Here is a 17,585-nt window from a genome sequence, read left to right as displayed (position 1 = left end):
TACGTGTCCATCCCCGGCACGTTATCCTATGTGTCCATCCCCGGCGTGTTATCCTATGTGTCCATCCCCGGCACGTTATCCTATGTGTCCATCCCCGGCGTGTTATCCTATGTGTCCATCCCCGGCATGTTATCCTATGTGTCCATCCCCGGCATGTTCTCCTGTGTGTCCATCCCCGGCACGTTATCCTATGTGTCCATCCCTGGCATGTTCTCCTGTGTGTCCATCCCCGGCACGTTATCCTATGTGTCCATCCCCGGCATGTTCTCCTGTGTGTCCATCCCCGGCACGTTATCCTATGTGTCCATCCCCGGCACGTTATCCTATGTGTCCATCCCCGGCATGTTCTCCTACGTGTCCATCCCCGGCATGTTCTCCTACGTGTCCATCCCCGGCATGTTCTCCTACGTGTCCATCCCCGGCATGTTCTCCTACGTGTCCATACACACACAGACTGGGATCAATGTTTTTTTGGCTGGGAAAAACCCCCCCGCGGCAAAATGAGGTAAAATGTGGTAAAACGCGGCAAACTGGCAACTTTTGACTTTTTTTACCAAAAAAATGGGTTTTTTTGGTTAAAAAAAACCCTAAAAACTGCAACTGCAGGAAAATGCTGGGGAAAAAAAACCCAGTAGTAGTGGATTTCTAGAGGAGTTTTTTAGCTGTAAAAGCGCTCTAACGCTGCGGTAAAATGTGGTAAAACGCTGCAAAATTGCGTTTTTGGACTTTTTTTAACCAAACTGTTGGCGATATAAATCCTGTATAATAATAATGTCTCTGAAACGCACAGAAAAATGTATGTATTGTCGTCGTGCGTTTAGGAAGCGACCTTAAAGGCACCGCCGTGCGTCTGCGAAATATGAACGCGTTTCTCTGCCTGTTGGGAAAGTGTGCGACTTCACTTGCCTTCCTGACCTGCAGTAATGTGAACCCAGCCTCACGGAATGATGTTCCATTGTGCTCCGCCCTTCCTAGTGATTGATTTATTGGGCTGATGACTTTACTTGTTTGTTTCTTTTTTTGCTGTCTGTTAGAGAGGTGATGTTAGGGAGGGTGTGGGATTCTTGACATCTGATGTAATGGGGGGGGGGGAGTGGACATCTAGTCTTACAGATACAACCGGCCCTTTGAGGGCAACCATAATGCTAATACAGCCCACAATGACATGGAGTCTGACACCCCTGATCTAGGACATGCTGCACACGCACGACGATCTCTTAGATTGTAAGCTCCCAGGATCAGGGCCCTCCTAACCGTCTTGTATTGAACTGTATTGTTGCTGTATTGTCTCCCATTATATTGTAAAGTGCTGAGCAAACTGTTGGCGCTATATAAATCCTGTATAATAATAATAAATACTAATAATAAAAAATAATATTAATAATACTACTACTAATAATAATAAATACTAAAAATAATATTAAATACTAATAATAAAAAAAATAATAAATTCTACTACTACTACTACTACTAATAATAAATACTACTACTAAAAAAATAATAATAAATACTAATAATAATAAATACTACTACTACTACTACTAATAATAAAAAAATAATAACAAATAATAATAAATACTACTACTACTACTAATAAATACTAAAAATAATAATAAATAATAATAAATACTAATAATACTACTACTACTAATAATAATAATAAAAAAATAATAAATACTAATAATAATAAATACTACTCATACTAATAATAATAATAATTACTAATACTAATAATAAAAAAATAATAAATACTACTACTAATAATAATAAATACTAATACTACTACTAATAATAAAAAAAATAATAAATACTACTACTACTACTACTACTACTACTACTACTACTACTACTACTACTACTACTACTACTACTACTACTAATAATAATAATAATAATAATAATAATAATAAATACTAATAAAAAATAATAATAATAATAATAAATACTACTACTACTACTACTATTACTACTACTACTACTAATAATAATAATAATAATAATAATAATAATAATAAATACTAATAATAATAATTAAAAAAGAAATAAATACTACTACTACTAATAATAATAATAATAATAAATACTAATAATAATAATTAAAAAAGAAATAAATACTACTACTACTACTACTACTAATAATAATAATAAATACTAATACTACTACTAATAATAAATAATGATAACAATAATCTTGCAGTGCCGCTAATTGTTACTGACACTCCAAATGCGTTTAGCAGACGCGTGTTTGTTGCGCGGTAAATGCGTGCTGAAAAAAATACACAATGCCACATGACCGAAAAAAGGTTCCGTAGCCACTTTGGAGCGTTTGTTGCCAGTAGGGCTCCCCTTTGTATGACGTGCGGCAACATGGAAAAAACATACACTGCTCCAAAAAACTCAAGGAAGACTTTTTACTCAGAGTATAGTATCAAGTCAATGAAACTCCAGGGCTATTGATCTGGTCAGTTAAGTAGCACAGGGCTTTGTTAATCACTTTCAGCTGCTTTGGTGTTAATGAAATCAACAACAGGTGCACTGGACGGGCAACAATGAGATGACCCCCAAAACAGGAATGGTTTTACAGGTGGAGGCCACTGACATTTTTTTTCTCTACTCATCTTTTCGGACTGTTTTTCACTAGTTTTGCATTTGGCTAGCGTCCGTGTCACTACTGGTAGCATGAGGCGATCCCTGGACCCTACAGAGGTTGCACAGGCAGTCTAACTCCTCCAGCATGGCACATCAATACATGCCATTACCAGCAGGGTTGCTATGTCTCCCAGCATAGTCTCACGAGCGTGGAGGAGATTCCGGGAGACAGGCAGTTAATCTAGGAGAGCTGGACAGGGCCGTGGAAGGTCCTTAAGCCATCAGCAGGACCGGTATCTGCTTCTTTGTGCAAGGTGTACAATACAAAATGTAACGCTCCCAGGAGCTCTGCTCTGCTCCCGGCAATGAGGACCGTGCAAACCTGGTAATAATTTTTAATAAAAACAGAGGTCTCAGTTGCATACATGAATAGGAAATGCGGCACGTGGGCCTCTGAGACCTCTGCTGTTATCATAAATGAGATCTCTGACTGTATTTTATCATATACCGGAAACTTACAGGGTCCTTCACACGGGCGGTCCGTTTTTTTTCTTCAGTTCAGTCAATTCAGAAATCTGTTTTTCATCTGTTTACATCCGTTTTTCTTCCATTTTGACCCGTTTTTCATCCATTTAGATCCGTTTACATCCATTTTTCATCCGTTTAGATCTGTTTTCATCCGTTTTCATACACTTGCATCTGTTTTTCATCTGTTTACATCCGTTTTTCATCCATTTCCATTGGTTTACATCTGTTTTTCATCCGTTTAGATCAGTTTTTCATCCGTTTAGATTCGTTTTTATCCGTTTAGACACATTTTCATCCGCCTACATCCGTTTTTGGTCCATTTACATCCGTTTTTCATCCATTTAGATCTGTTTTCATCCGTTTTCATACACTTGCATCTGTTTTTCATCCGTTTACATCAGTTTTTCATCCATTTATATTGGTTTACATCAGTTTTTCATCTGTTTTGCTTCCGTTTAGATCTGTTTTCATCCATTTTCATCCGCCTACACCCATTTTTGGTCCATTTAAATCAGTTTTTCATCCATTTAGATCCGTTTTCATCCACCTACATCCGTTTTTCATCCGTTTATATCCCTTTTTCTTCCATTTTGACCCGTTTTTCATCTGTTTAGATCCGTTTACATCCGTTTTTCATCAATTTAGATCCGTTTTCATCCGCCTACATCCGTGTTTGGTCCGTTTACATCTGTTCACATCTGTTTTTTCGTCCGTTCCATTTTTTTTTTTTTTTGCGGAAGAAGAATAGGGTTTTGTTGTTAACAGATGCAGACATTAACGGATTTAAAAAGATGTTCATCCATTTACATCCGCAAGTCAATAGAAATACATGGGGGTCTGTTTTTCATCCGTAAACGGAACATACGGAACAGAACACACGGAACGCCCGTGTGAAAGGGGCCATAAGAAGCAAAGAGGGCCTTGCAAACCTGGTAGTCATTTTTAATGAAAAAACAGAGGTCTCAGTTGCATACATAAATTACAGCACATGATTGTATGCGTTTGTGTGTGCTTGCGTTTGTGCGTGTGTTGCCTGTGTGTGCATGTGTTTGTGTGTGCGTGCGTTTGTGCGTGTGTTGCCTGTGTGTGCGTGCGTTTGTGTGTGTGTGTTCGTGTGTGTGTCTGAGACCTCTGTTATTAATATAAATTAGAAATCAGGTTAATAGTCCCTCTTCACCATTGTGCCCCAAGTGAGACAACATCATTAGATGTCGGCGGGAAGGTAGACGCACAAGTGAAGAGCGTCACTCGGCACCCCGTAAGCACCGATACTTAATATTCAGCGAATGAAAATAAGCCGGGAGGCGTCCTGCCGCGCGGAGACCCTCATAGGAGAAGCGGAATGAGCGGCCGATGCCGGGGGTGATATCAGCGATATACGGGAGACTCTGGAAAGGATAATGGAGGCATTTAGCGGCGCCGTATAACACCAATAATTAAAGCTCACAAAGAGCGCTCAGCGCTGTACTAAAATTGGAGAGAGGAGAATAATGATACGTTAGCTTCCCGCGTCTAAAAATAATTTTTCCACGCCAGATATCAGAGCGCATATTCCAACTATTATACCTGCCAATAAATTCATTTATCACTCTTGATGGATTCATTTATCGCTCCAAAACAGCGATGGAGGCTAAGGATAAGTGTAAAAATGTTGCCAAAATTTTGACAAATCTGAAATTCTTCATTTTCCTTATTGAGCTGCTTTGGCAAAATTTGCTTGGAAAAAAAAATAATTTTCCTCTTTTTGTTTTTAAAAGGATGTGTTTTTTAGTTTAGGTTACTTTTGGGTTTTCATTGGGTGTTCATTTTGCTTAGGCAAAATTTGCCTGAAAAAAAAAATATTATTTTTTTTTTTAAGGAGGTGTTTTTTAGTTTAATTAGTTCATTTTGAGTTTTTTTTTGTTATTGTTGTTCATTTTGCTGTCTAAAAAATGTTGACGAATCAGAAATTTTCAATTTTGCTCCCTGAGCCGCCTAGACTAAATTGGCTTAGATTAAAAATATTCTTGTCTTAATTTTTTTATTTTCTTAATTTTGCCATCAATAAAATTTTGACAAATCAGAAATTCTCTGACCATCTCCTTTAGAGTGTCTGCAGTCTCTGACCATCTGCTGTAGTATTCCTGCAGTCTCTGACCATCTCCTGTAATATGTCTGCAGTCTCTGACCATCTCCTGTAATATGTCTGCAGTCACTGACCATCTCTTGCAATATGTCTGCAGTCTCTGACCATCTCCTGTACTATATCTGCAGTCTCTGGTCATCTCCTGTAGTATGTCTGCAGTCTCTGACCATCTCCTGTATTATGTCTGCAGTTTCTGACCATCTCCTGTAGTATGTTGTCAGCCTCTGTATCATGTCTGCAGTCTCTGACAATCTACTGTAATATTGTGCAGTCTCTGACCATCTCCTGTAGTATTCCTGCAGTCTCTGACCATCTCCTTTAGAGTGTCTGCAGTCTTTGACCATCTCCTGTAGTATTCTTGCAGTCTCTGACCATCTCCTATAGAGTGTCTGCAGTCTCTGACCATCTCCTGTAGTGTGTCTGTAGTCTCTGACCATCTCCTGTAGTATGTCTGCAGTCTCTGACCATCTCCTGTAATATGTCTGCAGTCTCTGACCATTTCCTGTATTATGTCTGCAGTCTTTGACCATCTCTTGTAATATGTCTGCAGTCTCTGACCATCTCCTGTAGTATGTCTGCAGTCTCTGACCATCTCCTGTAGTATGTCTGCAGTCTCTGACCATCTCCTGTAGTATGTCTGCAGTCTCTGACCATCTCCTGTACTATGTCTGCAGTCTCTGACCATCTCATGTACTATGTCTGCAGTCTCTGACCATCTCCTGTAGTATGTCTGCAGTCTCTGACCATCTCATGTACTATGTCTGCAGTCTCTGACCATCTCCTGTAGTATGTCTGCAGTCTCTGACCATCCCCTCTAGTATGTCTGCAGTCTCTGACCATCTCCTGTAGTATGTCTGCAGTCTCTGACCATCTCCTGTAGTATGTCTGCAGTCTCTGACCATCTCCTGTAGTATGTCTGCAGTCTCTGACCATCTCCTATAGAGTGTCTGCAGTCTCTGACCATCTCCTATAGAGTGTCTGTAGTCTCTGACCATCTCCTGTAGTAGGTCTACAGTCTCCATAGTCTCGGATCACCTCACGTTGCATGTTTTCAGTCTCTGACAGCTTTTTGTAGCATTACATTCATTGAACATTTTATGTGGTCCTTTGGTAATGTCTGGAGCCACATCTGAGGCTTTATATAAGTTGACCATCCCTGATGTAAGTGGAGAGAACTGCCAAAATGATGTGGAGACCCAAAGGCCGGAGTACAGAATCTCTCTACAGACCAGTTGTAAGATTTCCTCCAATCATTCTGCCAGTTGATACTTTTAGCGCGACGAAAGGTTACCATGATTTTTTTTAAATTCTCCAGGCAGGTAAAGATTCCCGATTCCCGATGTCGTCACTCTCTACCAACGTCCTCTTATGTTTCCTTTTCTATCAAGATGCTGAATATTCATACCCAACGTTCTGATACTCTGACCTAATTCCTCCCGCGACATTTCTTACATCAGGAAATGGCATTTAAAATATTTGAAAATTGTAACTTATTAGAGATCCTTCACCCTCCCCGGGCTCCCTCGGGCCCTTGAGGGACATCTCTGGCTATTAAAGTCAATTCAGAGTAACAGTCCAAAGTTTTTGTAAATGTCAAGCAGTTGGGGGTTTTGACAGAATGGCACTCTTAGTTGTTATTGCTGCTATGATGATGATGATGATGATGATGACAATGATGATGACGACGATGCTATACTGTAAGCCCGTAAATCACTTGAAGATTCTTTTCCGTAACTTGGCCTTTTTGGGGGAATTTATACCTGACATTTGCATTGTGTTGGTACCTGTAAAGCATGCATACACATAGGGGCCCGTCATTAAATAATTAACTTTGCATATGTCTCATCATTCATGGAAACCGGTATAGGCAGGCAGGGCAGGTACTTCCACTAGGCAAACTAGGCTGCCGCCTAGGGCGCACTGCCACCAAGGGGCACACAGACCGGCACTCTCTCTGGGTGGTCTATGGACCCCTTGTATGAATTCTTCATTTGCCTGCAGATTCCCCCTCTCCTCATATACAGGGAATGATGGTGTCTTTACTCTGTACGATTGTCTCACAGCCTGCCCACACACATGACCATTTAGTATATAGATTTAGATTGTAAGCTCCATGAGCAGGGCCCTCCTGTTCCTTCTGTACTGAAATGTATTGTAATTGTACTGTCTCCCGTTCAGGGGCGGACTGACCATTTGGAAACGAGGGCTCGGGGTCAGTAGGGGGCCCAATGAGATGCCCCTGGTACCTTTTTCATAGGCTTTTTTGAGTTTGGGCAAGGACCCAGGGGCCCCATGATCCCCTATTGCCCGGGGGCCCCATGAGTTGTCAGTCCGCCCCTGCTCCCGTTATATTGTGAAACGCTTAGCAAACTGTTGGCGCTATATAAATCCTGTATAATAATAATAATATATATACACACAGGAGCCATCAGAGGTGAGCTGAGCCTAGGAGGATGGAGGTGACAGGAGGAGGGGAGTGGATGCTGATTGATCATGTGGGACGCCGGCACATCATGAATGATCCTTCAGCTGAGGGGAGGGGCGGCAGAGGGGGAGGAAGAAAGGACAGAGGAAGTTGCCTGGTGTCTGGGATTAGTGTAGCAGCTGAGCAGCCGCTCCTTCTAGTGTTCCTCTCAAACTCAGTCCCTTACTGCAAGCCAGCTGGCAGGTGATGATCACTGGAGGCCGGCACTCTCTTTGTGTGGCCTATGGACCCCTTGTATGAATTCTTCATTTCTCTGCAGATTCCCCCTCTCCTCATATACAGGGAATGATGGTGTCTTTACTCTGCACAATTGTCTCACAGCCTGTCCACACACATGACCATTTAGTGTGTATATATATATATATATACCAACATACAAACAGGAGCCATCAGCGGTGAGCTGAGCCTAGGAGGATGGCGGGTCATGGAGGTGACAGGAGGGGGGAGCGGTCAATGGTCAGGGTGAGGGGAGCGGATGCTGATTGATCATGTGGGCAGCAGAGGGGGGCGGCAGAGGGGAGGAAGAAAGGACAGAGGAAGATGCGTCTGGGGCCAGTGTAGCAGCTGAGCTGCCGCTCCTTCCAGTGTTCCTCTCAGACTAAGTCCCTTACTGCAAGCCAGCTGGCAGCTGATGATCACTGGAGGCTGGCACTCTCTCTGTGTGGCCTATGGACCTCTTGTATGAATTCTTCATTTCTCTGCAGATTTTCCCTCTCCTCATACACAGGGAATGATGAGGGAACAATGGTGTCTTTACTCTGCACAATTGTCTCACAGCCTGTCCACACACATGACCATTTAGTGTATATATATATATATATATATATATATATATATATATACCAACATACACACAGGAGCCCTCAGATGTGAGCTGAGCCTAGGAGGATGGCGGGTCATGGAGGTGACAGGAGGAGGGGAGCGGTCAATGGTCAGGGTGAGGGGAGCGGATGCTGATTGATCGTGTGGGAAGCTGCCACATCATAAATGATCCTTCAGTTGAGGAGGGGCGGCAGAGGGGAGGAAGAAAGGACAGAGGAAGATGCCGGGTGTCTCGGACCAGTGTAGCAGCTGAGCTGCTGCGCCTTCCAGTGTTCCTCTCAGACTCAGTCCCTTACTGCAAGCCGGCTGGCAGCTGCTGATCACTGGAGTTTTGTAACTCTGGCTGTTTTTTGTTTCTCTGTCTGATTTGTTAATTCCAGTAATTTGTATTTGATTAATATGTATTTTGTCTTTAATATTGGTGCTGGTGGCATCTTATGGCACTTATTTTTTCAAATTAGAAGAAATTTAGCAGTTTCATGTTTTGTTGATTTAATATTTTCTACTGTTTTTAATTTTTTTTTTTTTTTTGTTTTGAGGGGGGTGCAAGTAGCTGGTCTAGAACTGGCCCAGTAGGCAGGTGCAGTTAGCTACTTTGCCACTAGGTGACTCTGTACCAGAATAGGGTCTGATCAGGCAGGTAGTGACACCAGGTGTTAGGCCCCTTTTAGGTAGAGCCCTCCCACAGTGATGTCGGCACCTATATTTAAAGCGGAGCTCCACCCAAAAGGGGAAGTTCCGCTTTAAGGACTGCTCCCCCGCTCTCCATTAAGGATTGGCACCTTTTGGGGAGTGAGGGGGGGGGAGCAGGTACCCGAATTTGACAGGTACCCGCTCCCACTTCCGGTCCGATTGCCTAGGTGATCGGAAGCGGAAGGTGTCCTCCCTCCCTCCCTGTAGTCTTTTTGGGACACGTGACAGGTCCCAGAAGACTACAGGACCATTCACATAGCTCAGCGCTACTCGTGCATTCCCACACTGAAGATGCTGGCCTCCTGGAATACAGGATGGCCGGTGAAACGAGCTGTGGGGGACACATCACGGGACCGAGGGACAGGTAAGTGGCTGTTTTTTGAAAGTCAGCAGCTACAGTGTTCGTAGCTGCTGACTTTTATTTGTTAATAGGTTGAGTGGAACTCCGCTTTAAGTAAAGTAGGGAGGAGTACAGACACACTTAGGGCATGGGAGCTAAACACCCCCACATTATTTTACCCCATTCATTTTTCCTTCTGTCCTGACAAGTGCTCCAGTCCCTGCTGCAGAGAAACCCCCCATAACAAGATATTCCCACCTCCATGTTTTACTGTAGGAATGGTGGGATTTGGATGGTGAGCCGGTTTGGATTCCAACCAGACATATCGTTTAGTGTTGAGGTCAAATAATTCAATTTTAGTCTCATTTCACCAGAGCACCTTTTTCCATGCGGCCTCAGGATCTTCAAGGTGCGGTTTGGCAAAGCTCTTTGAAGAATCCTTCCCAGAAACGTTTGAAGGCCTCGCTAGAAAAGGGTGGCCAATGGCCAGGGTCAAGCCATCAGAGGACGAGTGACAGTGCCAAAACTCTTTTTTATCTGAACCTTATTGAGAGGGGCACTTGCTATTTATGTGTTTGGTTTTAGCAGCCATTGTTCAGGTAGTGTGACAGCCACAGACGCCAGCTCTCTGAATACAATAGCTATCAGTGGAGATTCCTCCATTCATGTAGAGGAATACAGCAATCAAGTGACCTTCTAACTTCATGTGGTGAGTTGACAATGCTGCCTCTGCTGCACCAAAATCCCAAGTGTTGTTGTAAGCCCAGCTTGGGTTCTCCTCTACTGGACTACAGAACTTGGCCTCGCCCCATCTCTCCACATGCATAGACTTTTTTCTTTCTCAGCAAAACAACATTTGACTCCCAAGATCCAACCTATACACTATTTGTGGGGAAAGGGTCTCGGGAAATGTGGTTCTGGGGGTGTACCTACGTCAATAGGAACTGACATAGCCACAAAGGGCACCTTGCTGTTTCCTACTCCCATTAGCTGCTACTGCAGGGATATTACAGTCCTGGTGGTGATGTCATAGGAAGTAATAAAATCTGATTCCCACTACAGGAAGAAGTTAAAAGCAGAAATGAATGCTACAACGTGTTCTTCGAGGTAGAGGGAGGACTGGAGATAAATGTGGGGGATGCCCACTTAAAGTTCTTTAAGTATCCATGCTGTAGATCACATCTGATTGGCCAAAGGAGCAATTTGCTAAAAACAATTTTTACAAAATTTGGTAACTTTTTAAACAAATTTTCACTTATTTCCACAGATATCTAATGTTGAACTTTTCATTATGGCTGAAGAAGAAGTGCCAGCTTCCAATCCCGATGCTGATGGACTTTCCGAATGTGTAATCTGTTTCACACCATATGACACTCTCTTCCATCTTCCCAAGATCCTCTCCTGTGGTCACGTGTTCTGCCTAGAATGCCTCTCCCGGATGACGGTTGGATCTACGGAGCCAGAAACTCTCCCCTGCCCCGTATGTCGGATGGCCACACCAGTTCCACCAAAGAAAGGCCCACCTGCGCTGTCTACAGACAGAAACCTATTGACCAGCCTGAACAAATCGCTCACCTGTCCAACCCCTTCCTTGAGGTTCAACCGCAAACGTGGCGTTTTGTACGTACCACAGACTAACAGCCTAAACATCAGCTCGGTGAGCCTCAGCGTGGACCTAGGAAGACCTCCACCAGACCCTCGCTCTCCTCGAAATTTGTGTCTGCTCCTCAGGTCGGGTGGTTGCATCTTCTACGGCTCTATCATTTTGATTGTTATACTGACCATAGCGCTCATTCTGGCTGGAGTCTATATCTTCTACTTACTCCCTTGGCATTACTCTAGCAACCTGGCCTCTGGAACTGTGGGCAATAATACAGCCCAACCAACTATGACCACCGTAGGAACTAATGGTCCTTGAGCCTTAAAAAAAAAAATTGTATTAATCAACGGTAAAATTTCGAAGCTTGGACTTCTGAGGATAATAAAAGATGAGCACAATTGTATTCACAAACTATAACTTCTGCCTGTGGCAGGAAATCTCTTCTCCGTTAGCAGGCTGGCTGTTGAGGGTCACCAAAAATTCTTGGGACAAAGGTCTTCTTCTACACCTCTTGATCCTACTGAGATGCTGCAATTCTTTCACTGTTGACTGTGCCTTCTGAAACATGTCATCAGGAAATGCCAATGTGCCAACTCCCAGGTACTAGAAATGAGTTCTTGCGAAGAGTGACTCATGAAAGCACTGCCAGAAGGAAGCACTGTGCCATGAATGAGCCATTAAGTCTTACTCGCTGAGAGCGCTTCATGAGCTCTCACTAATGACTTGCTGCTATTGTAATGAAGAATTAAAATTGTAAATTATTTCAAACAAGCTTTTATTCAGCACCAAGGGTCTATACGAGTTGGAGACTGCAGTTTCCCCATTTGGAGTACAAAGAACTTGTGCCTTAAACGGTCCTAAAAATCAGTTGGCTTTTTTTTCTACAGGTCTTTAACTGTTCAGTGGCATGCAGCACATATGGTGATGCACACGTGTATGCGTGAATAGGCCTGTAGTGCAGGGCCGGATTTAGCCTCTCTGATCCAGGGGTGCAGTAAAGGAAAGGCAGGGGGCACAATGTCAGCACTGTGTGTGAATCAATGACAGTCTGTCTCACTGAGTTACAACCTGGGAAACACAAAGATGTATTAGGCTGTCGCTAGATTAGGGTGATTAAACAGAACCTGTGGCCCCTTATATTAAGTGGCACTATCAGAGCCCCCCTCAAGAGTCCTCATCTGAGTCCCTATTTACTACAGGGTCCGCACAAGAGTGCCTCCTTACATTAGGGTACCCATCAGAGTGCCTCCTTACATCAGAGTCCCCACTAGAATGCCCCCTTACATCAGGGTGCTCATCAGAGTACCCCCTTACATCAGGTCACCCATCAGAGTGCCTACTTACATCAGGTCACCCATCAGAGTGCCTTCTTACAACAGGGTGCCCATCATAGTGCCCCCTTACATTAGGGCACCCATCAGAGTGCCTTCTTACATCAGGGTGCTCATCAGAGTGCCTTCTTACATCAGGGTGCTCATCAGAGTACCCCTTACATCAGGGCACCCATCAGAGTGCCTACTTACATCAGGGTGCTCATCAGAGTACCCCTTACATCAGGGAACCCATCAGAGTGCCTACTTACATCAGGGCACCCATCAGAGTGCCCCCTTACATCAGGGTCCCCATCAGAGTGCCTCCTTACATCAGGGCCCCCACCAGAGTGCTCCTTTACATCAGGGTCCCCATCAGAGTGCCTGCTTACATCAGGGTCCCCACCAGAGTGCTCCTTTACATCAGGGTGCTCATAAGAGTGCCCCCTTACACCAGGGAGCCCATCAGAGTGCCTCCTTACATCAGGGTGCCCATCAGAGTGCCTCCTTACATCAGGGTGCCCATCAGAGTGCCCCCTTACATCAGGGTCCCCACCAGAGTGAACCCTTTCATCAGGGTCCCCACCAGAGTGAACCCTTACATTAGGGTCCCCATCAGAGTGCCTCCTTACATCATGGTCCCCATCAGAGTGCATCCTTACATAAGGGTGCCCACCAGCGTGTCCCCTTACATCAGTGTCCCCATCAGAGTGCCCCCTTACCTCAAGTGTGTGTGAGTCACTGACAATCTGTCACACAGTGTTACAATCTGAGAAACACTAGTAAGTACAGTATTAGGCTGTCATTAGATTAGGGTGATCAGACAGAACATATGGCCCCTTATATAATGTGTCCCTATCAGAATCCCCCTTTACATAAAGAGTCCTCATCAGAGTCCCCTTACATCAGATGTCCCCATCAGTGTCCCCCCCTTACATAAATTGCTCTCATCAGAGTACACCCTTACATATGATCAGTTACCCCATAAGAGTGTCCCTTTACATTACCAGTCCCTATCAGTGTGCCCCCTTATATCCAGTGCCCGAATCAGAGTGTCCCTTTAAATCAGGTATCAGTGCTCCCTTACATGGATTGTCTCAATCAGAATGCTCCCTTGCATCAGGTATCCCCACCACCAGGGCTGCTGTTAGAAACAACGGGGGCCCCATATAGTCAACCTGACAGGGTCCCCCCAAAATAAAACACAGGTTACTGTTCATTCAGTTATGAATGAACAGAGTATGTGATCAGTACCATCACTCATTGTGTTCATTCAGGAAAGAAAGGGGCTGGTAAATGTGACATGTTTATCTGACCCTTCCCCCATTCTCCATCCTGAAGGATCCTATTGTGTGCTTGCAGCTGCCAGTGGGAAGGAGAAGAAGGAAGCCAGCATCACTGCAGGGGTGGGGGTACACAGGGGGTCCTGGGCAGCAGGGGGAAACATATGGTGCACAGGCAGGGTGATGGGTGCACTGGAGGGAAATTATTGAAACCAATCCCCTGTATGGCTCTCTCTGCAGCAGCTGAAGCCAGCAGGAGGGAGAGGAGAAGAAGCCCCACAACCCCATCATGCCAATCACCCTCCCTACTCACATCCAATTCACCCAGCTCCCTGGGTCCCCTGCTGGCCTGGGCCCCATACAGGAGTACTGGTGGTATCCCCTGCCCACCACAGTGTGCCCTTTATTGTTGCATCAGAGTACTCCCTTACATCCATTGCCCTCATAGGACTGGCTCATGGATGAATAGATGCACTCTCAGATCCTTTATTGAAAGTGTGAGAACAACAGATTGAGCCACCATGTTTCGGGGGAACGGACTCCCCCTTCTTCAGAGCTGTAGGTACTCACTAACAGTGATGGACAGATGTCGGTAGTGCCAGATTTCTTTGTGATTGCAAATTCCGGCTTGTAAAATGCAACCTCCTCTTGCCTCTGCATTTTACAAGCCCTGAAGAAGAGGGAAGCAGTTCCCCCCAAACGCGTTGGCTCAATCCGTACATTCTCACACTTTCAATAAAAGATTGTATTCTCCCACTAAGAGCTGTATTATTTTAGACGCTGGGCGCTCCTTCCTTCTCATTTGAGCATTACTTCCAGTGTTAGACGGAATACTAGTTTCAGAATATCTGACCAAGGCATGCTGGGATTTGTAGTTCCTTCAAAGCAAGGGGACCAAAGGTAGCTTCTACCTAGGGCAGTTTGGACATAATGAAACCAGCAACACAAGGTAGATCTATCCACACTGCTGATCAGGTATGAAGGGAATTGGAAGGTTTTTTTTGTCATTAGGGTGAAGGAACATGATTACACTTGGTTTTATGGTTCTCCAGCTATTGCATAGTTACCAACATTCTACAAGTAACATTTATCCAAGAAAAAAAAAAGAAAAATCCTGTATTACTTTCAAAATGGGAAATGAAAATATAACACATGGCCAAACACTTGGGGATGTCTGACCCTGACAACTAAAGGAGCTTGTTGGACATCCCATTCCGAATCCATGGGCACTGACTTGGCGTTACAGCCTGGACTCTTCTGAGAAGGCTTTCCACAAGCATTCAGCCAAAAGAGAATTTCTGAGGTCAGGTTGGATGAAAATACCTGGCGAGTTCAGCAGGGTTGAGGTCAGGGTCCTGTGAGACCACTCAGGTTCCTCCACAGCAAACTGGTCAAACCATGTCTTTATGGAGCTGGCTTTGTACACAGGGGTACCGTCATACTGGACCAGAAAGGGCCTTCACCAAATAGTTGCCATAATAGTGAAAGCACAAAATTGCCTAATATTGGAAACACCCTTACTCAATAATTTGGGGGTGGGTAGTGCACACATACCTTTGGTCATTGAGCAAATTTGCTTTTGCATTTTTAATGGCAAATTTCAACAGTATCAACTCAAAATGATAATCAAATGCTGGATTGTAATAATCGGATGTAATGTTAAAAATAAGGAATAAAAATAAAAGTCTAACTCAAGCCGAAACTCTACGAACATTTCTCTGAATGGAATACAAAACTATATAGCCTGCATATGGATCCTGTGATGGATGAGCTACATAGGGAACCTTTTATAGTTCCAGCTTTTATTGAACCACATAATCCAGAATGGAGTCAGGTCAATGCGTTCAATATTCATGCTGATAGGTCAGCTATAGCTGAGATTTACTACCTCTCTAAAATGTGTGTGTCTGTGTTTCTCTCCCTCTTATTTTCCTCCTTTCTCACTCTTCCTCTTTTTCTTTTTCCTTCTCCTCCTCTCTCTGTCTCATTCTTTCTCTCTTCTTTCCCTCACTCTATTCCTTTTTCTTTCTTTTTCTTTCTTCTTCTTTTACTCTCCTACTGCTTTCTCTCCTCTCTTGCCCTCTCTCTCCTCTTCCTTTTTCTTCTCTCTCTCCACACTCCTCTCTGTCTGTCGGCCTTTCTCCCCCATCTATCTTCCTCTATCTCTCTTAATTCTCTCTCATTTTCCTCTCCTCCCATTTTTCTCTGCTTCTCCTTCCTTCCTTTGTCTTCCCTCTCTCTCTCCTCCTCCTGCTCTCTCTCACTTCTCATCCTTCCCTCCCTTCTCCTTCTCTCTTTTCTCATCCTTCCCTCTCTTCTCCTTCTCTCTTTTCTCTTCCTTCTCTCTCTTCTCCTCCCTCTCTCTCCCTCTTCTCCCCTTTATCTCTCTCTAATCCTCCTTATCTATCTTACTTCTCCTCCTTCTCCCCCCCCCCTCTGTCTTGCTCTCACATTTCCCCTTCTCTCTCTTCTCCTCCTTCTCTCTCTCTCTTCTTATCCTCCTGTCTAATTTCTCCTCCCTCTCTCTCTCATTTTTCCTCCTTCTCTCACTCCTCCTACCTCTCCCTCTCTCCTCTTTCTTATCTCTCTCTTCTCCTTTGCTCCCACTCCATCTCTCTCACCCCCTCTCTCTCTCACCCTCTCTCTCTCCCCCTCCCTCTCTCCCCCTCTCCTCCCCTCTCTCCCCCTCTCTCTCCCTTTTCTCCTCCTTCTCTCTCTTCTCCCCCTTCTCTCTCCCTCCCTCTTTCTCTTCTCTCTCTTACTTCTCCTCCTTCTCACTTTCTCTCCTCCTTCTCTCTCTTGGCTTCTCTTCTCTCTCTTCTCTCCTTCTTTCTTCTCCTCCTTCCCTCTCTGTCTCCCTTCCCTCTCTCTCTCTCTCTTCTTCTCCTCCTTCTGTCTCATTTCTCCTCCTTCTCTCACTCATCCTACCTACCCCTCTCTCTCTTCTCTTTCTTATCTCTCTCTTTCTTCTCCTCTCTCTTCTCCTTCTCTCTCTCTCTTCTCCTCCTTCTCTCTCTTCTCTTTCTCATCTCTCTTTCTTCCCCTCTCTCTCTTCTCCTTCTCTCTCTCACTTCTTTTCTCCCACTCTATCTCTCTCACTTTTCCCCTTCCCCCCCTTCTCTCTCTCTCTCTCTCTCCCTCCCTCCCACCCTCTCTCTCTCTCTTTCTCTCACTTCTCCTCCTCACTTTCTCTGCTCCTTCTTCTCTCTCTTTTCTCCCTCTTCTTTCTTCTCCTCCTTCCCTCTCTGTCTTCCTTCCCCCTTTCTCACTCTCGCTCTCTTTTTTCTTTCACTCTCTCTTCTCCCCCCCCCCCTTTCTCTATCTCTCCCTCTTCCCCCCCCCCTCTCTCTCTCTTTCTCTCCCTCTTTCTCTCTCTTTCTCCCCCCCCCTCCCTCTCTCCTCTCTACCATAGAAGAGGAGTCATAGTCCTGGAATTTACAGCCATGGAGGAAGGGCCTGGTGGGGTGTTTTGTTTAGTTATAATGGTTAGAATACCACAAATAGGTTGAGGGTGTAACCTGGGTCAGTTGAATGTCAGGACCAGCAGCAGCTTGCTTCCAATGAAGGTGCAGGAGAGTGCTATACTGTGCTGGCTGTCATTACAAATCCAGTGTTCAGGGTGTCAGTGCCCGGTGTCATTAGATGGCACCCTGGTGATACATCTTCAGAAACTTATCTCCAGACATTTTTTCTGCACACACTGGAGAATCATTAGCATTTTCTGTTGTATTTTTTCTATCTGTGATTCATTGGGGGCTCTTCTCCTCACTCCCTGTTCTTGAAAAACCAGCACAAGAAATGGGAGGTGCG

General features: G+C 44.5%; 1 protein-coding gene across 2 annotated transcripts in view; it reads left to right on the top strand.

Annotated features, from left to right (window-relative positions):
• The window catches only part of RNF225 (ring finger protein 225), a 35,830-nt gene extending 20,360 nt beyond the window's left edge, over nucleotides 1-15,470 (top strand). For both annotated transcript variants that reach the window (XM_089660242.1, XM_089660241.1), the window contains one exon: nucleotides 10,850-15,470. In XM_089660242.1, coding sequence (XP_089516368.1) covers nucleotides 10,874-11,500 — 627 coding nt within the window. In that variant the 5' untranslated portion in view covers nucleotides 10,850-10,873 and the 3' untranslated portion in view covers nucleotides 11,501-15,470. The remainder of the gene's footprint in view (nucleotides 1-10,849) is intronic.
• The last annotated feature ends 2,115 nt before the right edge of the window (nucleotides 15,471-17,585 follow it).

The sequence above is a fragment of the Staurois parvus genome, unplaced genomic scaffold (genome assembly GCF_062004578.1).
Source record: "Staurois parvus isolate SC_StPar_1 unplaced genomic scaffold, SC_StPar_1.0 ptg001220l, whole genome shotgun sequence".
In the NCBI taxonomy this organism is placed as follows: Eukaryota; Metazoa; Chordata; class Amphibia; order Anura; family Ranidae; genus Staurois; species Staurois parvus.
Note: the sequence above shows the minus strand (reverse complement) of the source record. Positions and strands in the feature narration are given on the sequence as shown.